Source organism: Triturus cristatus, chromosome 9, assembly GCF_964204655.1.
Source record: "Triturus cristatus chromosome 9, aTriCri1.1, whole genome shotgun sequence".
Lineage (NCBI taxonomy): Eukaryota > Metazoa > Chordata > Amphibia > Caudata > Salamandridae > Triturus > Triturus cristatus.
In genome coordinates, this window is record NC_140592.1 from 413,248,585 (window position 1) to 413,268,652 (window position 20,068).

Here is a 20,068-nt window from a genome sequence, read left to right on the forward strand (position 1 = left end):
CCCCTTGGCCAGCGAATAGCTCCCTCTGACCACGTGGTGACTGCTGTGCAATGAACACCGGCTTGGCCCCGTCAACCTCCATTCCTTACATCGAATGACCGACTTTCCTCTTTCTCACGATTAGAAAATGCTGTACTCTTTGGCAGCGGTTAATTTGTAAAAGCACATGTGCCGGGGCTCTCCTCATAGCCAACTATGTGTTCCAGAGAAGCGTGCTACTCGCCAATAAAGCGCTTCAATACCCCATCAGGGTTATAAGCACTATATAAATGCAAACCTTTTCCCCTTTTCAACCCCTCCCCAACCCTTCTCAATCCAAATAACTGACTAACATATCCACCACTCAAATTACTTTCATATTTAACTATATTAATTCAACACTAATCCTTATGGGTTCCGGAGTAGCGTGCTACTCGCCAGAAAAGCTCTTTGACGCCCATCAAGGGTAACAGGTGCTAAATGATTGCAAACCTTTCTTCCCCTTCTATCCCTTCGCTATCCTTCTCAATCCAAATATCTGACTGATATCCACCACTCAAATTACTATCATATTTCACCATACTAATTCACCACTAATCCTTTATGGGTTTCCGGAGTAGCGTCCTGCTCGCCAAAAAAAGCGCTTCAACACCCCATCAGGGGTAAAAAGCTCTATATAAATACAAAACTTTTTTCCTCTTCTATCCTTCTGCAATCCTTCCGATACCAAATAACTGGCTAACCTATCCACCACTTAAATTACTTTCATATTTCACTATACTAATTTAACACTAATCCTTTATGGGTCCCGGAGTAGCGTGCTACTCCCTGAAAAAGCGCTTTGACGCCTCGTCAAGGGTAGTAAGCGCTATATAAATACAATTACAATACAATACAATACAAAACAATATTAACCAGGAAGTGGAGAGAAGATGTGACATAATGGCCACAGCTGCTGACTTCAGAGCTGGGGAACAAGGTTTGAGTCTCGGTATTGGCTCAACATCCTGTGATTAAGGGCAAATTACTTAATCTGCTTGTGCGTACCAGAAATTAGTGTATCCTTAACTGGTGCTCATGAAACTAGGGCTGGTGTTGATGATTAAGTGCTGGTGCTGAGCACCGGAAACCATTGGCTCAAATTAAGCACTGCTCCATGACTGCTCCTATCAGGCTTTCTCTTTTGCATCTACAATCCTGGATTATGAATGAATAAGAGACATATACCTTGCTTACTGCTTCATTCTGCAGTAGAAACTGGGCAGATAGTACCTTACAGACTACTCATTCTGCAGTGGAAACTAAAGAGTGCCTTATAGACTACTTCATTCTACAGCAGAAACCGAGCATATAGTGCCTTACTGGCTTCTTCATTCTACAGTGGAAACTGAGCAGATAGTAACTTGCTTACTGCTTCAATCTGCAGAAGAAACTGAGCAGCTAGCACCTTGCTTACTGATTCATTCTGCAGTAGAAAGTGGGCAGATAGTACCTTACGGACCACTCATTCTGCAGTGGAAACTAAACAGTGCATTATTGACTACTCATTCTATAGCAGAAACGGAGCAGATAGTGCCTTACTGGCTACTCATTCTGCAGTGGAAACTTAACAGTGCCTCATAGACTACTTCATTCTGTAGTAGAAACTGAGCAGATAGTGCCCTACTGGCCACTTTATTCATCAGTGGAAACTGAGCATGCCTTACTGTTCACTTCTTTCTGTGGTGTAAACTGACCAGGCAGTGCCTTAATAAGCACTTCATTCCCGAGTGGAAACTGGACAGACAACCCATTACTGACCACTTCATTCTGAAAACTGGGCAACGGAGCAGACAACGCCTTACTGACCACTTTATTCTGCAATGGAAGCCGAGCAGATAGTACCTTATTTGCTACTTCATTCTGCAGTAGAAACTGAGCAGACAGTGCCTTACTGGTCACTTCATTCTGCATGGAAACTAAGCAGCAAACTAAGCATGCCTACTGCTTCAATCTGCAGTGGAAACTGAGCAGATAGTACCTTTTTTAGTACTTCATTCTGCAGTAGAAACTGAGCAGATAGTGCCTTACAGACTACTCATTCTGCAGTGGAAACTTAACAGTGCCTTATAGACTTCTTCATTCTATAGTAGAAACTGAGCAGATAGTGCCTTACAGGCTACTCATTCTGCAGTGGAAACTTAACAGTGCCTTATAGACTTCTTCATTCTATAGTAGAAACTGAGCAGATAGTGCCTTACAGACTACTCATTCTGCAGTGGAATCTTAACAGTGCCTTATAGACTTCTTCATTCTATAGTAGAAACTGAGCAGATAGTACCTTTTTTAGTACTTCATTCTGCAGTAGAAACTGAGCAGATAGTGCCTTACAGACTACTCATTCTGCAGTGGAAACTTAACAGTGCCTTATAGACTTCTTCATTCTATAGTAGAAACTGAGCAGATAGTGCCTTACAGGCTACTCATTCTGCAGTGGAAACTTAACAGTGCCTTATAGACTTCTTCATTCTATAGTAGAAACTGAGCAGATAGTGCCTTACAGACTACTCATTCTGCAGTGGAATCTTAACAGTGCCTTATAGACTTCTTCATTCTATAGTAGAAACTGAGCAGATAGTGCCTTACTGGCTACTATATTCTGCAGTGGAAACTGAGCATGCCTTACTGTACACTTCTTTCTGCAGTGGAAACTAAGCAGGCAGTGCCTTAATAACCAATTCATTCCAGAGTGGAAACTGGACAGACAGACCATCACTGACCACTTCATTCTGAAAACTGGGCAACGGAGCAGACAACGCCTTACTGACCACTTTATTCTGCCATGAAAACTACTAGGCAGAGGGGCCCTTACTGACTACTTCATTGTGCCGTGCAAACAGGGCAGACAATGAGTTACTGACCACTTCATTATGCTTAAGGAACTGAGGACATTCTGCCTCACTGACCACTCATTCTGGAGTGAAAACTGGGCGCTGAGCTCCTTACTGAACACTTCATTTTTCAGTGGAAACTGAGCAGGCAGTTCCCTGCTGACCTCTTCATTCTGGAGTAGAAACTTCAGAGACAGTGCCTCACTGACCACTACATTCTAAAGTGGAAACTGAACAGGCACTGCCTTACTGACCACTTCATCCTCAGCAGAAACAGGGCACCTCCAAGCCCTACTGACCACTTCATCCTCAGTAGAAACAGGGCACCTCTAAGCCCTACTGACCACTTCATCCTCAGCAGAAACAGGGCACCTCCAAGCCCTACTAACCACTTCATCCTCAGCAGAAACAGGGCACCTCAAAGCCCTACTGACTACGTCATCCTCAGCAGAAACAGGGCACCTCTAAGCCCTACTGACCACTTCATCCTCAGTAGAAACAGGGCACCTCTAAGCCCTACTGACCCCTTCATCCTCAGTAGAAACAGGGCACCTCTAAGCCCTACTGACCACTTCATCCTCAGCAGATACAGGGCACCTCTAAGCCCTACTGACCACTTCATCCTCAGCAGAAACAGGGCACCTCAAAGCCCTACTGACTACGTCATCCTCAGCAGAAACAGGGCACCTCTAAGCCCTACTGACCACTTCATCCTCAGCAGATACAGGGCACCTCTAAGCCCTACTGACCACTTCATCCTCAGCTGAAACAGGGCACTTCTAAGCCCTACTGACCACATTAGTCTATGAGGGAAACAGTGGGCACAGGGCACCTTACTGACGCCTTCACTCATCAGTACAAGTGCTTTCCTGGTCATTACATCTTTGCGGACTGCGTGATTCACCAATAACAACAGAGCAAACAGTGCTACAAGGACCACTTCCTCATAAGGAAGAAACTGGGCAGACATTGCCCATCATTTTTTTTTTTTAGTTTTATATAGCGCAAACTTGACACAAAGGTATCAGAGCGCTTTACATGAGCACCAGTTGCATTACAGACGGAAAATGTATTTTGTTTATTCATTCTACAAAGGAAATAGCAGGCATATTGTACCCAACCGAGTGTGTCATTCTGCCAAGGAATCTGGGTCAGCATTGCCTTAAAATGCTTCAGTCTACATGAGAAAACCCTCGGCACAGCATTGGAAACAAGGTGACACTCGCGTCTTCCCACCTCTTTGGTGTGTAGCTGTGTTTTAAGCAGGGGTGTTAGAGTCCTGCTGACATCCTAGCAGGAAATATGAAACTGGGCCCATGGTGACTAACTAACCACTTTACTCTGAGGGAGCCAATGAGCAAAGGGTGCCTTCTTGGCCTCTTTATGCTAAAGCAGCTTTGTGGGGAGACAGTGCTTTACTGACTTGTCCTTTCTGCTGCTATTCTTTCCTGAATTTTCAATAAAGTGGGAGGTGAGGCCTCGTGAGATAGCAGCAATTTCTCATGCAGATGAACCCATTTACAGTAAATAATTCCAGGAGGCCTTGTTATGGATTCGGTACACTGTACCACTCTGCACTACTGAGCTCACTTATGTCTGTGAACCAGGAGCAGACTGGGACAGCACCCCTTTTCACAGATAATGCACCCTTCCCAGTGCAGATGTGATCCCTAGCGAAACATGGATTGGCTGCTTGAAGCTTCTGGTCTGTCTTGTATTGCAGACAGCAGCCTGGCCTCCATGTCAAAGGGGGCAGAGATCCTCTTACAGTTGACTACAGTGAGTGACTGCACACACCTGCAAAGGGATGCTTAGGGATGTCCATGGGACCCCCATCCCTCCTTTGAAGGGGCATCGACTGTGTACCACACCTATGTGGCACTCAACCACTGTGTCTTCTGCTGGTTTCTTTGCGTCTGCACCCATGTCTATTATAAGACGAGGTTGCAAAGGCGTAAAATTCCGACAGTGACATGGGATGACACACCTCTTTCCATATGGGGGAACACCCTCTAATGATGGTGCGAACACACAATTAGCAGCAGAGCGGTATGTATTGCACAAAGTCCCACACAAGCATCTGCGTCCAGTCTTGTCATACCAAAATGCCCCAGGGAATAAAACAGGCACAAACAACCGTTGTGACCCCAGGGAACTTTCTATAATATGGCCTAATGTGTTTCTGTGTGCTTAGGGTAGTGAGCAGAGTTCGCAAAATGTTGATTTAGATTTTAGACGAATCATGTTATAACAGGATGAATTCTAATAATGAATACAGCTGTTAGTTTTTTAAAAATTGCAAACTTCAGTTAAACATTTCCAAACTCCTGAGAATGAATCATAACTGGCGGCCAACACAGAAAAAAAGACTGGTTACTTGATAGCATTTTAGACCTCTAACTTCCCCGTCACCTAAATAAGGCAGGTTCGACCCTACAATAACAGAGAATTCTTAGAAGACTGCGCGTGACATTACCAGCTGTGAACGCTGGGCGAGGTTATGTTGTCCTAATTGGGCTCAGACTCTGCTCGAGGGAAGTCAGACTGAAGCCAGCGCGTGAGGTCACCTAAGCAGCGCGAGGCCCTGGCTGGGAGGCTCCGACTCGGACCCAAGCCTGAACGAGGAGCGCGAGGCCAGCCAAGGGGGCGCTTTCCACAGATGGCGGGAACAAGGCCTCTCATAGGAAGGTCGGCATCAAGTTAACCCGATGTAAAGCAACCCTCCCTCTAATGCCACTCCAGCCCTCCATTTTACCAACATAGCACGTGGAGCACCAAGTTAACCTGATGTAAAGTAACCCTCTCTCTCTAATGCATGGGTACTCGCAAACATGTTCCAGGGGGCCAAAACTTTTCCAGTCCTGTGATCGAGGGCCGCGTTGATGGAAGTTGGGGAGTGTAAGGTGGGCATAGGGGAAGCAAAGCATGTACCTATAAAGGCTGAATTGCACATTATGAAGCGAGAAAACCTTGGATAAATGCCAGCTTCCCCACTTGTGTGCTCCTAGACGATTAATTGTTTTATTTCACTTTAAATTCTCTTTCTTCTTTATCACATATAAGAGGACCTTGAAATACATGGCTTCATTGTACTAAAATTTCTCTTGTGTTTTATTTGCTAAAATATAACGTTATCCATGTATAAAAGGAACACTGGTCACTCAGATGGTAAAAAAAACAACTGACTTGCTTCTTAGTTCACTATTTGCAGTGTTGCCAAGGTGGAGGGGAAGCATGAATGTTTCCAAATTCATATTTGCAAACTATCACTTTAAAGAAAAAAAAAAATCTCAATGCACTGATGTAATCTAATGTACTAAGACGAAAGGCTTCTGCTTGTTAATGAAATACACTTTTTGAAATTTGAAGAGGGTATCAGATTTTTACAGTTGCAACATGTCCTTAAAATGAAGGGGTTCCAAAATTTAAGTTGTGCACGTCACTTGAATTACTTCTTTTAACCGCTTCGGTGCTCATGACGAGCCCAGCTCGTCATGAGGCACAGTGGAGCTGTGCTCATGACGAGCTGGGCTCCTCATAACCGTCGCGGCCCGTCCACGCACGATTGATTCCCCGCCTGTGCGGGAGAATCAATCAGTGGGCGGGGTCGTGACGAGCTCAGCTCGTCATGAGCACAGCGCCACTGCCGCTGCCCCCCCCACGCCGCGGGGGAGTTACCCCCGCGTGGAAGGGGTTAATGTCAGTTAAGCTATAAATAAATGTGTGTACCTTCATTTAACATATTTCTCAATGTTAGTGCTAAGTCTGGAAACAGCAGCCCAGTGCCAATGTTGACCAGGGGGCCGCATGTAAAGGTCAGGAGGGAAGCATGCGGCCCCTGGCCATACTGTGGGTATCACTGCTCTAACGGCTACTTAGCCCTCCATTTTACCAACATCGCACGCGCCTGCAACCCCCAGAGCATAGTATACAATACAGTCTGGCTCATCTTCTGAGACTGGTAAATAAAAAGGTAAATACAGAGACGTGTGCAATGCAGGCACTCTATCCGTTAGAACACAATGAAGATAGGAGGGGACTAATTTATACACAGTCTTGGTGCAGAAGTGGCAGCCATATTACATTTTTGGAGGCATATCAAATTAAACTTCTTGTACAATACAATTTCAGCTTTATAAGCAAAACATATGGTCTAACCTCTAACTCCCTTCCAATGGTATCCCGTTTTGGAGGTGCTAAGACCTTTTACGGACATTGGGAGATTTATTGACATGCTGGGGTTCTTGGCATGCCCCTGACTCATACCCAGCTAGATTGTAAAAGGTTCCAGTCAGTATTAAAATATCACAATCTCCCTGTAGGGCAATTTGACTCTGTTCAGCTTTTGTGCACACAGCAACAATGGAATATATATTTGCTTATATTTTTTTTTATAAAAGCGATGGTTGAATGCTCCATCATTGCCGTTGGTCAAGTGCTATGTAGTACTTTAGTAGGCACCGTTGGACATCTCATACTGTAGAATTTACCATAATATAATATTGGTCTTCACGCTGATCATAGGGTCACTGCGAGGAAACCGCCATTAGTTTATCTTACTGTCTGGGGGCATAAAGAGGATTGTTGGTTGGGTTGTGGTAAGAAAGTTTAGAGCAACGTGAAGAGTATCATAAGAACAAGCACTGGAAGGCAGTAAAGCGACTTTAGCATCACTACTGGAAAGCAGATTATATTGGAAGGGGTACAAGAGGAATGAAGGGAAGGTATAAGGAGTCCAGTTCAGGAACTCATAACATTTATATGATTTAATTGTCTAAAAAATGTTGTTAGATTACATTTTGCCCAATGAAAATATTACACATGTTCCAGTTCCTTTATGCAAATGTGCAAGAGATAGTGAAACTACCATTGGTTGGAAGGATGTAGAAGCCAAAGAAGGGGGGTTATGAGTGATGTATAAGAAGAAAAAGAAAAATAACCGAATTTACTGGTTAAAGGAAAATTAAAACTATCTGTAGGGATGCAAGAGAGTGTGAACGTGTCTTGCTACACTCTGAGTATGAACTTGTAGGTTTCGGTTTAACAAGCATGAGTTGTAATACTAAGGGTAGCCATGTAGGTTCTAGTAGGGATATATAAATTAAAACTAGGCTGGCGCCCAAGGTTAGAGAAGAGAAAGTTCACTATTAAAGGAGGATTATTAGTGGTTTAACGAGTGATTGAAAATTAATATATGAAATAAGAAAGATATTGGTATGATATGTGAGAGGTGGTGAAAGGTATTAGGGGTTTAATTATGAGAGGTTGGTTTCAGGTACACTTCCATGCATATATCGCTAATCTTAGACAACGATATTATTGCATGAATAAAGGAAATTAATGTTTTCATGTGAACAGATAGCAAACTATTTATGGTAGTCTCTGCCCGGTAAGAGCAGGTGAGGCAACAATACAAAGAAACACCTTTTAGCTGGAACCTATATAACATATTTACTTTCATTGTGGGTCATTTTCCAAATAAAATGTTGCTGGTTGTAGCACCGGGCTCCAATGAAGAGCAACATTGAAAATCTTTCATTTTTGAGGGATTAATTTGGTCGCCGTTCAATTTGCCCCATCCTTGTTATCCAACCATATTCCAAAATGATTCACCTCTATTAAAAAAAAGAAAACCAAATACAGTACAACCTGTCTTGGAAAGTGGCTCCTCTTGCTGAGGTGCATATCTAGTATTGGCTTTACATGGTACTGCTCTCATGTGGTATATTGAAGGACATCAACAGCTGTATGGGTTTTACAAGAATACTATCTTGTTAAACTTGAGAATGTGGTTATCTAGAACTGAGCAGAAGGAACGGTTTCTACAGACTCTACTTTCATTAAGAAGGATTGTTTTAGGTAACTGGAAGATTCTCCTGCAATTCTCTGTGTAAAAAAGGCTTCCATCGCATGACTTCATCTGCAGCACAACAAATGTTCTAGAAAACTTTGCTTAAATTTAGCCTTTTCGAGTGGGTGTCTTTCAGACTTGACAATAAGCTTCATAGAAAGCAAGCACTAAACAATAATCCACTGGATCGACTACAATAATCCACTGGATCGACTACAATAATCCACTGGATCGACTGTAATTCAGTAGAGATCCCAATATACATCAATAGTTTCTTTTTTCACCAGTTGGAGTTTACATCTTCCAAAATTAGGTGTCTACTTTGATGTGGCTAATCGTGGGTGGGTTAATCCCACATGTTAGGGTTTCTTTTCCTTCTCTAACATTCAAAGATAAACCTTAATGTAATAACTGCTGTTTTACCTTGGATTGTCAAGAAAGTCTTACTTTCAGATTATCCCTAGCATAGTTCAACAATAGATCTAGTGCCAAACATGTCCTATGTAGCAAATACAGCCAGGATATGCCGTAAATGGCTGCTATTGGGCCACAACGGCAAGCAAAAACACAACCACTCGCAGATAGAAGTTTGTACAAAGAAACAACACAGCACAGGCATGTCTTACAAGACATAAAATATACCACAATACAAGAGCGCACATTAGGAGAGAAGTCTAAGCCTGCATCAACAGGTCCTCAATATGTGATGAACTGACTAATAAGGCATCCAAGAACACAAGTCACCATCAGCTACTTATCACGCATAAACATTCGCCTAGCAATGGGCTCCAATACCAATCCGGGAAACATGTAAGCAATTTGGTACAGCCCTCTATTCTCACCCATAACAACAACAATAACAACAATTCCAACTCATTTAAAGGGATGTTGTCATCTGGGAGTTCACATGCTTACACAAAACTTAACCAGACTCTGGTCTGCAATGAACCTGTATGGAAAGTCAGACCCTGGACTAGAGGAAGGCATTGTAGTACCATAATGACAGCAGATTGTGCCGTATACAGCTGCCAAATAACATTAACAATGTGGTACGCAGTGTTGCCACATAATGTAATACATTTTCTTTCCTTGCGAAACTGTTTGAAATTAAATGCAGTTCACAGTCTGTACATGAGTAATGGGTTCCATATTGCAAAACTGCTTTTGTCCGTTTATAACAGAACAGGATAAGACTGAATGAGTTTATGTGCTCATATAGGCGCGTCTACCGTCTTCACGGGCCTCAAGGAATCATTACTCCAGAGGCAAGGCTGTGCTGCATCTCAGAGCCCAAAGCTTTCTACAACATGCGTGTAAATCCAAGATGGAGATCCGCCCAGAAACATCTGGGCTCCCCGAGTGTGCGCTGAGAAGATTGAACGGTCGAGATTCTCATCTTACAACACTTTGGCTTGGATTCCTGCAGGCTAAAGAGACACTAGAGTCACGGACATTTAAAGATGGCGAGAAGCCCAGGCTCAGCGTCGCAGAGGACCTGAATATGGAACAGAAGGAACAAAAAAAGCATTTCCATGGGAGGAACATGACGCACAACTGGACCACTCAACATCTGATTTCTATAATATGGATCCCTTGCAGGCGTCTATGCCAGCAGAGTGTACAACTATGAGTCAAAGCAGTCCACAGTGTGATGACAACAAACATGCAAGCGTATATCCTTACAGGGAGAGAATTATATCTTAAAAGATGGCCAGTGTGTGAAAAGGGAACAAGCATTGCAGGGATACTGAAGCCAAGAGTAAGGTGACACAGGTGTCAGTTGCCCAATGAGTCCCACTGGGTTCTCTCTCTGTCTTTTATCTATAATAGCAGAAGCAAACATTATCAAATCACCTTGTGACAAAAGACAAAACAGACAATGCCCCTACAGCAAAGAAATCTCTGTTGGGTATTTACTCAACGTATTCTTTTCCAGGCGATTATGTAGTGTGTTCTGCATGGACCATGAAACTTTATCTAGGAACAGGTTCAGTGTCTTCTTTTTTCATAATATGGCCTTAGATTTGTTTCAAGTTGCAATGGTATCTACCAGTAAGTGCAATGGAAGCATCTTTCCACCAGTGTTTCAGCCGTATACGATGAGAGACACTTTCTGATTCTATGTAATAGTCCAAAATAAGGCTATGAGATTTTGTGGATGAAGATACAATTTAGTTCAGTTACTTTTGATGCATGTGCATTTGTCTCATCTGCATATCCTGTAAATGTGAAATGAATCTAGCCTAGTGTCAGTGTTGAAAACCCTGAGTTACCTTATCCCACAATGAGAATCACAGGCTTTCCCTACTGTGGATTAGTGAAGTAGTGGGTTTCTGAGTCCAAACTAAGATTGATTATCTGAGACGCTTCTTCTCCTGTGGATTTGAAAATGAAGAGTCACCTTGAAATCCAACTTGCCAAGGATGCACGCAGCTGCAGAACGTGATCTATCTTTCCTCAGACTCCTATGTGAAATGTAACACTTCCTATCAAAGGCACCATGCAAGCCTTTCCCTGGGTGCACTTTTATGTATATGAGTTGTCCTAATGTCTACAGTCACTCACTCGATGCAGTGCAAACACTGACAGAACCAGAGATGCAATTTTTGGTGCAGTAGATCCAGCGGATTCAGTGGCGGCCGGCACAATGAAGAGGTGGTGTGGTGGGTGGAGGGCTTTATGGGGGAGCACGGTAGGGGGAGCACGCAGGGGGGTAATAAATGGAAAAAAAACACCTAAAACTGCCGGCCGCATCGCTTCTCACGCCTCGGTGTTCTGCTGTGCTGCTTCCTGGTCTCAGCAGGAACTGGGGCAGCATCAGACTCCCTGTGCAATCCCCACGCTGCTCTCATGCTATCAGAGCAGCGCTGGGATTGGCCTGAATAGGATCAAAAGAAGCTCCGCTCAGGACAGGGAGTCTATGGTGTTTCTCCTGCCCGGCTGTTCAATATAACCAGGCTTGGGAAACCTCTGTAGGACTTGACATAGCGCCAGGACACCCTTGGGTAACAGTTGCGCTCTATAAAATGCACTAACATAACATAACATAAGTGCGCTTGTGCGTTTGGCCAGCCTGAGACAGCTGGCCAAACATACATGCACACTTAGAAGTGTACATAGCACTACCATGCCCTGGCCCTGCTACTCCCTGCACACGCTGGCTCAGAGCCGGCAAAAGAAACATAAAACTATTATGGCATATCGTTTTATTTTTCACTTGCAGGCTCTGATCGAGTGGGGCCACGCTCCTCCACCATTGCGGAGGAGCCGCTCCTGAACGGATTTCCAAGCATGTAAGTGACTGTGAAATTTGGATAGACAGTAGACAATGTAAGCTGCATGGAAATTGAACTTCTGGGGCTGTCTTTATCACTACATTACAAATTTAAGGTGAAATAGCTCAGTAATAGCAAAAAATAAAGCACATTCTCTTTCTCTTACCAATTAGCCGCATGACATTAGGGTGGTCAAATTCCTTCATGCAAACCGCCTCGCTGAGGAAGTCTTCCATCTCAGTTCGGGTGCAGATAGCAACTGGGGGAACCGAAAACAATTTGATGGGCTTTGAGCAAAATTCCCAATAACTATGCATAGAACAATACAGGATTGCCACCTTTGCTCTCTCTGTCTGAATTGCGCAAATTGCAATAACAAATAGTATAGACTTCAACAAATGTAATCCTCTGTAAGATAAGTGTACCAGAGGCTAAATGAGCAACTGGGAAGGTTTTGCGTACATGCCAATGACACTGAAAGTTAGAAAGATCTATTAAAGGAAATGCACAGATATGTACTGCAAGTTTGTATCCAAGTTACATTGTTGATCGATGGGATTATGTTGAATACATATGTATGACTCTATGATGTATTGACAAAATGCTCAATAAAAAACATAATTAAAAAATTTAGAAAGAGCAGCTCTGTCACATAGCAGACTGCTATGAAATGTGACTGATTTCGCGGTAGCCCATCTTGTCTTTCAGATCAGCTGGCGAATCATGAAATCTCATTTTCCTACAGGCCATTACAAGAAACACGGCAACTGAGATTATATCACAAACTGAGATGGGTTTACATCTATTTATGGTTGTTCATGAATAGGATCAGCAATTTTTGCCAACAAAAAATAAATTATAGTTTTTTTTCTATCATCTATGTGAACTCATTTCTACCAGTTCCACAGCCAAGGTTCAAACCACTAGCCAACATCTTCAGCTCGCAGGAAGCATCTCAACACTTACTTTTCATGGTCTTGACAGCCACCTTCAGGATGTAGTCATCTTGGTTCAGCTGTCCTTCCATAACCGAGCCAAATTCTCCTAAAAGCCAAAACAAATAGCACAGAGGGTTAGAGTGAGTGAGATAGTGAATTAGTGGGGCTGTATGCCAGAGATGCCACAAAGGGTGGTCTGCATAGGTCAAACGTTCGGTGCATGGTGGGTACCACGACAATACTATGCAATGGCAAAATGTAGAACCTCATTTAGTGTTTGGATGGAGATAGAAATCCTCCAATTTCTGGAGGAAAATCAAAATACGGTGTAGAATCCAGTGTCTGAATCTCCTTCACAATAATCTTTCTTAATGGAGGAAGCTGATCTAGTAAATTCTATTTAGTAGTCATAGTTCCCTCCAGAAAATGACGGATTTTCAGTTCCTTCCATATTTGAAATCAGCCTGTTAGATCTCAAAGTCTCTCTCAGACAAGAGGGTGTGCACAGACAGGAACTCAGGAAGGTAAAGCATCGCCTTCAAATGCGGTCTTCCCCTGGATAGTGCTGATCTGTTGAGAAGCTTCTTCTACCCATGGCCTCCATTTTAGTATTGCTAAATAGGTGGAGAAGTTTCAGAGCTCGCAGCATTCCAAAGGAGAATGTCAATAAAGGGGAGTACTTTTTGCTGAGGCCTATCTCTGAATGTTCAGTGAGATCTCAGTACCTGCAGTGCCCACGTGGATTTAGTGAAATTGCTGCATCATTGGCATCACTTCGAGAAGCGTTTAAGATTTGGTAAACATCTTATAAGCAAGGTCTTCCTTGAGGTGAAGCTACTCAGCTAGTTAACCTCCTCCTGCACTTGGGCCGCCCTCTTGAGTATCATCGTTCAAGCGGTGTACCTGCTGCACACATGATCTCATGCGTAATGCCAGTGGATGCTCAAACACCTGCACTGATGATCTGCCACCGAGTGACGGTAAAAAAGAGATGGCGCTCTGGCACCTGCATCTCCCGTTGGGTATCAAGAAAAGATGTGGAGGGTTGCTATGAGTAATAGCAGTGGAACACTCCTCTACTTCTAGGTTCTAAGTAGTGATAGAAATGGGGCGAAAGTGCGGCACCTGTGGGATCCCTCTTAGCACTATAAAGATGGTGATAACAAATGGAAAGGTGCAAAAGCAAGATATTTATAGTCCCGAAAACCTCCAATGTATATATTGCAAATATAATGTTTCTTCTTTTTCTTCTTAAGCCAATTTCAACAACATCCAACCAACGCGTTTCGTTCCAATTACATTTAGAAGTTCATCAGGGCTTGATATGATAGAACGTTTATACATCTGTTAAGTATGCATCGAATAAATATGGGTTCCTCGAAGTCGTAATAAATGTAGTGGTTTGATGCGAACTTTATCATTGTGTCCAGGAATAAAAAAGATCGGACTGTATAATATTCTGGTAGATACCTTGATAAGTATATCCCTTCTCCAGTAAAATAGTTCAACAGGAAACTGTACATTACATTACATTACTGGACACAATGATAAAGTTCGCACCAAACCACTACATATTACGACTTAAATGAACCCATATTTATTTGAGGCATACTTAACAGTTGTATAAACGTTCTATATCAAGCCCTGATGAAGTTCTAAATGTAATTGGAATGCAACATGTTGGCTTGATGTTGTTGAAATTGGATAAAGAAGAAAAAGAATAAACATCATATTTGGAATATATACATTGGATGTTTTCTGGACTATAAATATCTTGCTTGCGCACCCTTCAATGTATTATCACTTCTAAATCTACTGAACAGTGGTACCAAACAATGGCAGGTACCGGATAAGTAGTGCACGGGACAAAATACTCTTTTTGTGCACTCTGATTGAGATGCGGTCTCTTCAGTCTGCCGTTGTTTCAATTGTTTGCTCAATATTAAGATAGTGGTAGGATTTCAGTACCTGTAGACTCACCATGAGTACTGTTCAAAAGGTGGTGAAACTCCTATGCTAGGAATCTTATGATGATTAATGTTAGGAAGGCAGGGAAACTCCTGCATTTATGGTCTCCTTATGAGTGTTGCTAAATATGCAATCAACTTCCTACATGAGAAGTCTCTGCTAAAAGTAGAGTGTACTTGTTGCTCTCTTAGAATCCCTCTGACTATGGCTAAGCAGAGAGTGAAGCCCTGCATCTAGTACCTCCCCATGCCTAATGATGGGGGGGGGGGGGGGGAAGGGTGAGAGAAAGAGAGAGAGAGAGAGAGAGAGAGAGAGAGAGAGAGAGAGAGAGAGAGAAAGAGAGAGAGACACAGACAGAGTGTGTGTGTACTTTCGAGCAAGTTTGCCTCGGTCCGCTTTATAACCTATTCTACTATCAAAGTGAGTGTGGAGAAATTCATTATGTCTATGGCCGGATCTCATACATGTAGGTATGTTATGGGGTGTGTGTGTATGTGTGTGCATGTGTGTGTGTGTGTGTGTGTGTGCACGTCTCAGTCCACACCAATCCTGGGCAATTCCAGGAACTCAGAAGAGACCTACCTTCCCCGAGAGTCTTGCCCAGGGCCACACGGTGTCGGTCAACCATCACATCACGCAGCTTCTCCTTTAGCTCATCGCTGATGCCCAGGCTGTTCACTGAAAAAGAAACATTTGCGGGTGAGCCTTGACGCACAACTTCGCCAAAGTCAAGCTTGATAGTCCCAACAACACTAGAGAGCATATGGTTCCCACTGGAGACCCAGAGACGGACTCCAAACTCGAAAATTGAGAGGCTTCAGGCTTCGGCATCCGAAGCTTTCAGGTGGCTAGGTATAGTGACTTGCCTGACAGGCATGCACCCCAAACCAAGGACAGACCCTGCCCTTCATGAATGGTGGAGCCTTATTAGCTTCTAGACCAGCCCCCTCTACCAAGAGAGTCTGCAGAGAAACAAGTACACTTATACACAACTACTGCCTGCGTAATCGGAGATAGCAGACAATCTTTTAATTCTGTGGCTCTGAATCTCTCACATTGTCATTTACCATGATATTTCCTGAATTTAGTGCACTGGCATTCTATGAGGCTTTTGTAAAACCATTGTGGCCCTCCCCCAGTATATTACCCCCCTCCTCCCCAGTTACTGATAATGGGGATACCGGTAACTTTGGGGGGTCGAGTTACTGCGAAAAATCAGTGGGATTCTGTGGGCCTCCTCAGTAATGAGGACTTACCAGGGAAATCAGTAATTCCAGTTCATATTCTCCTGCTAATGGCTCTGTTTTTTGCCTGGTATCACTTCCTGAGTGACGCCCACAGGTCTGCAGTGTTACAGCAGATCCTGATCCCGCCAGTAACTCATGTTACAGGTCGAATCCAGATTACTGGAGGTCTCATAAAGAGGCCTTAGCTCGTCTGTTGGAAAATAGCACAGAATGTCCAGCTTCTGGAGATTTTTTTCAATTAAAGAATGCTGTCAACTATGAACCCTGTGCAGTGTGGTTTAGAAATAAGGCACAGAATTCTTCAAAAGTGGCAGCATTATACCATAGACCATTAATACTGCTCACAATATGAGCCTGAATAGTATGTTGCAGCCAAGATTAATAACCAAAGTCAAAGGTGTCCCTTTGTTTAACTTACAAAAGGAAAAAACACTGATAGGCTGATTAAATATATTGCTGGTGGTCTTTCAGTTTGCCAATATATTTAGGATTTTCTACTATGTTGGAACAAGTTTCGTCAGAAAAGACTCTGCTGTGGAAGGACCCACTTGAGGCAAAAGCCATCTGGTGGAAATTCTTTCATTGTGGTGTTGGCTAGTGGAATTTCTTCCATCTGCAGAGGGTACAAGAAATCTTCCCCCAGAGTGAGGTACATTGCTAGCTGTCACATTTCTGGTCTCCCTAACAGACTGAGGGACATTTCCTGGCATGTTAGGGACACTATATTTCTATGAGGACTTTGTCACTCTTTCTGTGGTGGTCTTTCATGGTCCCAACTTAGTCAGAGGTCGTATTGGACCTGCCACTGCATCTTGGAAGGTTCTTTTGTAGAATTAGCACCACGCTGTTGAGGATATGATAGTGGACCTAATGGCAGAGATATAGATGTCTCTGTCAGCAGTGCATCCACAATGTTGGAAGACCTAACTAGGACAGTTAGAATGCAGAACATATAGACAGGTAGTTCACACTATTTTTGGTTTCTGCCTTCTGCTAAAATAGGCCCTGAGGCAACCACAACAAAATTCAAAACTGTGAGCTTCAGGTTGAACTACTAAGCAGTAGGTACATTAATCATTAAAGCTAACTTATTGTCAGTGGATCCTTTACTTGTAAGGGAATCAATGTTTCACCTATTCAAGGTCATTGGTGACACTGATAGGCCCAACAATCTTCCGACTGGGGGGATCTCAGGGCTCTGTTACATTTAGGGATATTATGTGGGGAATGCCTTATGGTCCAGGCTCATGTTAACAATCAGGGGGGTGAGGTCCTACTGGTGTCACAGGTGATTTTCTTTATGGGTGGAGTGTCAACACTTTACTTTCATGGTGGCGCATCTCATGGGGATCTATAATCTAATTGTTAATCGTCTCAGTCAGCGATTCCAATACTCAGTGCTTTATGGCCTTCATTCCACTGTTATCATCAACATTTGTTGAGTTCTGTTGATGTATCTGTTCGCCTCTCCAGAGGATGCCCTAATACCTCTACATGTTTCAGATGCTGGCTGCCCTAAAACTTGGGGGGTGTACACTCTTTGGGTCCAGTGGCACTGGTGATTCCCGTCTGCCTTTCCTCCGATTCCCCTCCTATCCCTGGTCTTGGAAAACTTTCTGCAGGAATGAGTAGAATTTATTGTGGTGGCTCCGATGTGGCGGTGATGACATTGGTTTCCAGTCCTGCTGCAGTTGGCCCTTGTTTTCTCTGCTTCTGTCTCCACCTCATGTTCCCCTGCTCTCAGTTCTTGCTCATCTGCATCTTTGACTGAGGATTTGAGATGAGTGTGTTGGGCTCCAGCACCTATGTCTTTCTTGGGAGGAGGAGGATGCTTCCATTCAGCATGACTGTCACCCTTCTTCCTTCAAGTGTTAAGAGAAGTTTGCTTCTTAGTGCTCATCTCGGGGGTTGTTTCCCAGCCAATATGATCCCTTGAGGTTTCTTGATTATTTATGGGGTGTTTTCAATGTGGGGCTTGAGGTTTCCACTTTGTGAGTCCAGTGGACAGTGGCTTAGGCTTTTAGGAAGCCCTGGTCTGGTTTGCCCTTCCTTCTGTCATTGACTTCACTCTTTGCTAACTACTGGCCTGTTGTCTATTCCAAGTGCCTTCCTGGGATTTGCCTCCAGTTCCTATGGCTCTGAAGATTTCTCTATTTGACCCTCTTGGTCCCATTCTCCTGGCTCTCTTCACTGCCAAAGTACATTTCGTAATGGCCATTACCTTAACTCAGAGAAAGAGGCAAATTGGAACCTTATTGTGGAGAGAGCCACATCTTTGGTTTTATCCTAGGAAGGAGGATCTACACTCAAGACTCTCTTTGTATCCAAAGTTTTCCATAGCTTTTCGTGAAATTCAGCAAAGTCTTGTACCAGTTTGCACCCAGATACTCAGATTACAGAAGAGTTCTCATGTCTCTGCCTTGACATGGACAGGACTCTTACCGTATATCCTGCCAGCACCAACTCTTTCCGTAGATAGTACACCTTATTTGTTACAATAGGTTCTATGAGGAAGAGGAGCTGAGCCTTCCATGACTACTACTAGTTGCTGTAATAAACTGGGTATTTCATGTTCTTCTTACGGGTCCATCATTCAGGAAATACTGATGGCTGAGTAATGGGACATGTGTTGTATGACAATTGTGATGGTGGTACGTGGGCAACACCTGAAAGTTTGAGGAAATGGTGGGTGATCCTCACACTGCTCTATGGGGTGTGGTGCATCATTGATTTTTGCTGTTCTGTTCATACTCCTTCATGGCGGCTTCCTTGCGAATTGGTTCTGGATGTGCACTTTGACTGCTTGGTACACCCTTTTATGTTGGGACTGAGATAAGGAAGGCAGATGAATATTACTTGCATGCAATCTTTCATAATATGTCTCCAGCCTTCGCTGATGTAGTTCTTCGATCCCAATCTCCCATGAGGATGCCTCCTAGTGTCTCTTGCTAGGCGTGTGGAAGACGTACTGTGGCACTATGGGAGCTTAAATCTGGGAAGGAGAGCACACTCTAAAACATGTTTTAGCATGAGGCAGTCTTCTGCCAAGATGAGGGAGCACTTCACATGCAAGGACTGTGATGAGTAGCGCTGGTCTCAGAGTAATGAAGAGGACATTACTTATCCCTTACATCTAACGTATTACAGGTAACAGTGCTGCGTTTATACACCTGGAGTATACAAAAAGTGATGGATGGAACGCTTGAGCTAATCTCAGCCAATGGTAATTACTCGGGCCACATCTCAGTCCATCGGTATTTGGAACGCCATGCTACCTCTGTTTGGACCCAAACATCTGCAAATCAGTCTTCCCTTGCTCTAAAAGGGACAGTCCAGCCCGAACTGCCACTCTACGTCCTTCCTGAATGGGAAGGCAAGCAACCTAGGTCCAGTGTCACCATGATTAGGGCTCATCAGCCAGGTATAGATTGGTTCCATTGACACAGTGTGCATGGGACCCACATCTCGGCATACCCTCTCACTTAGGGCAACACACTGGAGTATACAAAAGTGATGGATGGAATGCTTACATTAATCTCAGCCACTGGTAATTACTCAGGGCTGTATCCCAGTCCATCGTTATTTTGCACCCCACGCCACCTCAGTTTGGAACAGGCCATATGCAAAATAGTCTTGACCCTGCTCCAATGCCCAAACTTCCAGGCCCTGCCTTTTCTGAAACGGAACACAAGCAACCTAGTAGTGGTTTCGCCCTGACCAGTTATAGCTTGGTTCCAGTGACACATTGTGCACTAAACATACATCTGGGCCTACCTGTCCCACTTAGGGCGATACACTGGAGTATGCATACCTATAGATACCTCACCAAGTATAGCTTTGTTCCAGTGATAGAGTGTGCAAGGGACACACATCTGGGCCTACCTGTCCCACTTAGGGTGACACACTGGAGTATACATACCTCACCAGTGGACACACATCT

The 20,068-nt window shown here is 43.7% G+C and overlaps 1 protein-coding gene across 1 annotated transcript in view; it reads right to left on the reverse strand.

The window, feature by feature from the left end:
- Nucleotides 1-20,068, reverse strand: part of AXL (AXL receptor tyrosine kinase) — a 247,585-nt gene that overhangs the window by 15,461 nt on the left and 212,056 nt on the right. The window contains exons 13-15 of the mRNA XM_085625286.1: nt 15,464-15,559; nt 12,942-13,019; nt 12,142-12,234 (exon numbers count right to left, since the gene is read on the reverse strand). Of these exons, the coding sequence (XP_085481412.1) occupies nt 12,142-12,234; nt 12,942-13,019; nt 15,464-15,559 (267 nt within the window). The remainder of the gene's footprint in view (nt 1-12,141; nt 12,235-12,941; nt 13,020-15,463; nt 15,560-20,068) is intronic.